Below are 6000 nucleotides of genomic sequence, written 5' to 3' on the forward strand. Positions count from 1 at the left end.
CATTTCTTAGCCCTCTAGGATGCCCTCATGCTTGGATGTAAACCCAGAGAAAATGCATCAGAAGACTATTATGACCACATAAGTATTGTACAGTAATGTGTGATTGCATGAACCGCAGCTTTAATATTCAAGCAAAGTCCTCTAAGAAAATACGTTCATGGCATCAGGCAGAAAATGGCACAGGACACAAGACCGAAGGAAACATAACTCAAATCATTTATACCACTCTGCCAATGATGGAGCAGTTTCAAGCCCAGAGCTTTCTGCAGAGAAAATAACAATGCAGAAATACACCGAGCGGTGCACTACACTCAACCACAAGGGAGGTCAAAGCTGAAGGCTAGAAAGAATTCATATTCAGGGAGCTATGAAATATGAGCTTTGTGTGCTGCCAAATTGATTTAGCTGTAAAAATTCTTTTCATTTTGTTCCATAAAGATGCTCATACTTTTACAGCTCTGCCGCCTATAGAAGCGGGGCTTCGATGATTTGCTTAGAATTTACAGCCAAGGTCATAATCAAAGCGGGTCTCTTTTTGCATGCTTAATGCCGCCTTGAAGAAGACTGGAATGGAAATCATCCTTTTCACTTCAAAAAGTCGGTAATTCTCTGCTACTCTGATTAGTTTAATGCTTGGATGGATAGGCCCTGCTCCCCGAGTTAAAAGAGAATACCAACCATAGATTTTTTAAATTCATCAGTCTGGTGCCCCATGAAGACTTGCTGTCTCCCACACAGGAGCTGATTTGTTAAAAACGGTGAAAGTAACCTTGATAGTGTCTGGAAGCATTTACCAGGATAAAATCTGTCTGGTTTGGGAATGAGATTTGGACACGACACACAACGTAAAGAGTGGACGACGCTGTGTGAGTCCTTCATCAATGAAGCTCTGTGCTGATTGTAAAACCACAGTGACTCACTTTAAATTTAGTGACACAGCCTGTAGATGTATCTCGTAAAATGTGTGCTGTCATTCCCATCGACAGCTCGTGGCGCAGAGCAGGAAGACTGGATATATTGTTGTCCCTGCTTCTTAGCTTCAGGACACTGTAAGCACTGATTGAATTATTCAAACAAATCAAAGTGACATGTTAATTATGACGTGCTGTAAAAAGCAGCATTGCTCTTTGTTGCATATGTGTGACATCATGTTCAGGAGCCAGCTCTGTGGAGTAATGCAAGTCAGTTGGTTCATACAGCGTATCTTGTTATATTGACCATTCCCCACATTATAAATAGAAGTCTGTTATGCATGACAGGAGGCGATTTTTTACATTTCTAGGTTATTTGGGAAATGCAGAAAATTGGCTAGTCAGGTTGGGGGTGGCTAATCTTTTTTTGATTGTGAGCAATATACAGAAAAATCACAGGCCAAGCATTTGTAAATGCGTAGTTTTCAACCAGTTATACAATAAGAAAATCTGTGTTTCTAGACAGGAAAAGCATATTTTCCATATAAAATTAATTTTCTATTAAAATGACCTTACTAAACAGTTTAATGGTTGAAATTAATTCTCTGTCATCCGTCTTTTCAGCTCCACCGCTGTGTTTACCAAGGTAAATGTTTTTATTGACTCATAATCAATCTTCATAGGTCAAGTAATGACGTCTAGAGTTTAAATTAAGTAGTGAAATGACAGGGCTTGCCAGAAGTAGGTGGTCAAGATGACAGCAACACTGTGTTTAAACTATTCTGTGCAATTTACAGTACAATTTGAAATATGCTCAAGAAATATACTAATTTACTTCCAAACATTTATCATGAGCCATTTAAAAAAATGGGCAGCGGGCCACAACTGGTCTGTGGGTCAAAGTCTGGCCACCCCCGGGCTTGGTAGTTAGAAGTGTTAGCTGAGAGGTAATAAAGGAGCTCCAACCTCCCAAAAACTTAAAACTGGATTTTTTTTGGCCACTTGGGAGCAGCAGAGCACACTGTAAACACAACAAATTACATTTCAATTAACCCTCTGAGCACTGAGCCTCAGAGGGTTGTAATGCACATGTGAGCAAATGTTTGCCATTTTTTTTAGCAGAAGTTGAGCAACATAATTTCTTTGGAGTCATTTTGCTGGCCTGCTAAACTGATAAATGGAACTCCAATATTCACTCTCCTCTAAACTTTCTTTTTTCCTCTACCAACCTTTGAGAAAAAAAATCTGTCTCTTTATCCTCCAGATGTTCTCCTCGCTTCACAAGCTAGTTGCTAACTTTGTATGTCTGCCATTTGTTGTTGAGCTGGTAGTGTGGTGGTTTATTTAGAGTGATTTTGCTGAAAACAGCTGCCTGTTGCTGCTGGAAATAAGACTGGTGAGAGAATAGGTTGTGGGCTTGAAAACAAAATCATTCGGCCAAAAGAGAATAAAAAGGTCAGGTGAACCAACTAATGGGAGAGTATTGATTCATCACTACAGACCAACACACAGTCATGTGATCCAGTTTGAATACAAAAAAAAGTATTATGCACCTTTTTGACCCAAATTTGAGTGTTAATTAGGTGTGGGCAGTTTTTTTTTTCCACATCTTTTTCGTGCCTGACATTTCACCGTGATATACAGTATGTCTCTTCCACCATTGCTGGCCGGCTTTTTACTAGTCTTACGATGTTATCCCCACCACTAGCAGTTACTACTTTTCTCAGCTCAGATGCCTGATCCACCAGTAGAGAGTGACCTCTGGTGGGGCATGTTGTGTCTCATCGCCTCAATACAGTATCAATGTATCAGTTTAATAGAAAGAGGAGCGCCCATCTTTCTGATGGTAATGAAAACAATACCATCAGGATTTCTACATACCCTAGTATTGTGTCATACTACCCAAACCTAGTGTTAATGTGGATTTTTTTGAATGTGAGAAATACGGCTTAGAATAGGTGATAGACTCTTTTCCCAATTCTCGTACATTTCCATCACTGCCGATCAAAGTTGATTGTAGCTGGAGCTGATTAACACCTGTGATTACTGCAGTCATTTGTCCTAGAAATGAATGCTGGTTGCAACCTTTCTTACCAAAGACAAAAGCCAGATGTTAGTGGTTTTTAGTGGGTTTTCTGTCCAGTGGGAACAAGCTTAAGTAGAGCTTTAAGCTTCTTTAACAGGAAATCAGCAAAGAGATGTTATACTTCTGTAAGACCTGTTTGATTGACAGGCGATCTTTGGAAAGTGCAGTGCAGAAACGCCACAGCAACGAGTGTTTACCTAAGCCTCAAAGATCTCTAGGATTTTCATTTCTGAGATGCAAAATGGCCTCATTTGATCACATTACTTAAGAAGGAGGAATTGTTGTGTTCCCTCTTGAAGTTATATGTATTCTTGGCATTTAAATTCCTTCAGAGGACTTGCTGCAAAGGCCAACTGTCAGTCCACCTCCGACTTACAAATGTGGATAAAAATGCTCCACCCTCTTCTCCTCCTCCTCCTCCTCTCTGCACACACACCCCAACCCCAAAGCAATGTGGTTGACAAAGCAAGGAGGAGTTGCCACCTCTCTCTGACTGCACCACTGAACCGGAATGTGGTCCAGTGAGGAAATCCAGACATTTCCAAATTTATCGTTGAATAAACTGGCAACGTTGAGAGTGGCTGACAGGCCATTCATCGTGGCGGGCGCTGGCCCAATGGCATGCTTGGGCTGGGCTGCTGCGCTTTGATTTCCTGTCCTGGCCGCCATGACAGATGAGCTACAGAGAGGGTGGAGGCGATGCAGCCTCACACCACCACAAGGTTTCACCTCTCTGCCCACCAGTTCAACCCACACTGGTCACCGCTTCCGGGGCCCTTGGGGGGCCATGGGGGTGGAAGTGGTGGAGAGCTGGTCATGGAGAGTGATGAGTGCTTTGAATCCATAAATGGTGAGAAGTAAACCCAAAAAAATAAAGTGTAAACAAGCTGATGGAATGATAAAAAGGCAGTTGTGGTCAGAAATACTTTTACAACAGCTCAGTGGTCAAAGCTGCCAGTTCCAAAGGAGGATTTTAGTCGGATTTGAAGACTACAAGTATGGATTAAAAAATACTACATGCTTCGTTCTTAAAATTCTGCTCAGAGCTGGAAAGACGAGTGAGCGACATACAGAGAATGTCAAAGCTCAAGTCAGATCCAGAGGTTTTATCCAGGCCAAATCCAGCCATATCTATTTACACTCGGAATATCAAGGGTAGTAAAGTTCACAAGAGATTGATTGAACAATTTTGCACAATAACACTCTAATGAGATCATTTTCAGATGAAATGGAGTCAATAATAAATGGCTGAGGGGAAGAGGAGGGTTTGCTGGAGCTGCTTAGATAATATGCAGAGGCTTGAGAGACAGTTAAGGGGCAGCAGTAAGAGGCTAGCGAAAGCAGCATTTTGTGAGAAAACACAGCAAATTAAAAGCAAAGGGAGCACATTTCAGTGCACAGGCAGTTCATTTTTCACATCAGTGTCTACTTTTGTTCCCGGCAAGCTGCCAAAGACATTGATGTAGGCACTATCCCTCCTCCACAGCGGTAATTATGCTGCTGGCCAACGCTTGATTAAAAGATCTAATCTGCAAACTTAGTGTTCAACATCTCCCAACAAGTTCCAATGCTTTAAGCCTGCTCTCCGTGTGCCTGTGACGGCACCGGAATCCGAAATGTTTTGACATGGACAGCAGCCAATGAAGTGCAGGGGAACATCCTTTTGCTTTCTATTCTGTGTCAGGGTGAAGGTGTAATTGCACCAGTGGATGTATTATTCAAGAGCAAAGCACGGCATGGGTGGATATAGCCTTAACCTGAGTGAAATTATAAAAGCTTTGAAGGCAGGGAGTCAGGCCTTCTCGTGTCTGCCCCGGGAATTAAAACAAGCAAACTGCCTTTTCACCTGAAGCTCAATTGTGGCTTCACGAAATTCTTATTACGCAAGGTAGCCTGCATCAGAATAAGGAAAAAGCATTTAACAAGGTTATGTATAAAAATTACTGTAAGAATATGTGTTCTACAATATGGTACAGACTCCTGGTAACATTATAGCTGCTCAATATCATACACTCACTACAAAATAATATTATAGAGATGCCAAATCAGATTACAAAACGCCTTAAGGTGCAACAAGGTCACCATAAATTGACTGGTGATGATCACAGACACATTACAAGTCCCTGCAGGGAGGTTTTATTGCACATTATAGGGATTTTTTTTCCTCCGGATCACAGGATGTGACCACACCATGTGCAGCTGCATCCCAATAAGAAGCCCTCAGAGACAAAACGGTGCTGCTGACAAAGTGATAAACAAGCTCCAAGTGTCCTTACCCTCTCTGAGCAGATGGGAGTAGATGAGCCAGAGGAGCAGCAGGCAGCAGAGTGACGCACCTCCACCTGCGGAGAGCGTCTTCACTCCAGACTGCATCCTCCTGCACCTTCAGCCTCTCTTTTTTCTTTTTTTTTAGATTATCCCAAACTTTGAACGCTCGTGCTCGCTCAGATGTCAAGCAGATCAGCGGGACAGTGGCTAATCCAGTGGCGTCTCCACAGCCTGTCGTCGGCATCCATTTTGAGGTTATAATAGGAGAGGGACTGATAGTAATCCCCCCTTTGCCTTTTCAAATTCCCTCGGTGAGCCGCATATCCATCCAGGCTTCTCTGTACGCGCGCATACACACACACACACACACACACAGAGTACAATGTCACCAGATCTGGCCAAGTTTACGCAGCTGCGGGGTTCAGGAGCTGGAACTCACTGGCGGGTTTCTGCAATAAAACTGTTGTAGCCTGGATGAAAAGGAGTAAGCAGGCAGTCCTCCTCACACACACGGAGATGCTGATGATGCTGGTAGTAAATTCAGCCGCTCAACATTCCCCCGAACGCCGCTGTCACCTCTTCTCTGTCCTCCTCTGCGCTCCGCACGGTTATCATTCCCGACCAACTTCTGCAGCGAGCGCGGCTCTGTGTCACTCTTCTACAGAGAAACGCGCAAGTTAACCCAGGCGGACATGACGAACATACCAATCACAACGGGAAAACTTGTCCGAAAAA

The 6000-nt window shown here is 43.0% G+C and overlaps 1 protein-coding gene across 2 annotated transcripts in view; it reads right to left on the reverse strand.

Annotated features, from left to right (window-relative positions):
* Positions 1-5682, reverse strand: part of tafa5l (TAFA chemokine like family member 5, like) — a 69002-nt gene extending 63320 nt beyond the window's left edge. For both annotated transcript variants that reach the window (XM_042492142.1, XM_042492143.1), the window contains exon 1: positions 5274-5682. In XM_042492142.1, coding sequence (XP_042348076.1) covers positions 5274-5370 — 97 coding nt within the window. In that variant the 5' untranslated portion in view covers positions 5371-5682. The remainder of the gene's footprint in view (positions 1-5273) is intronic.
* Positions 5683-6000: the final 318 nt, after the last annotated feature.

This window comes from Plectropomus leopardus, chromosome 8 (genome assembly GCF_008729295.1).
Source record: "Plectropomus leopardus isolate mb chromosome 8, YSFRI_Pleo_2.0, whole genome shotgun sequence".
Taxonomy (NCBI): Eukaryota; Metazoa; Chordata; class Actinopteri; order Perciformes; family Serranidae; genus Plectropomus; species Plectropomus leopardus.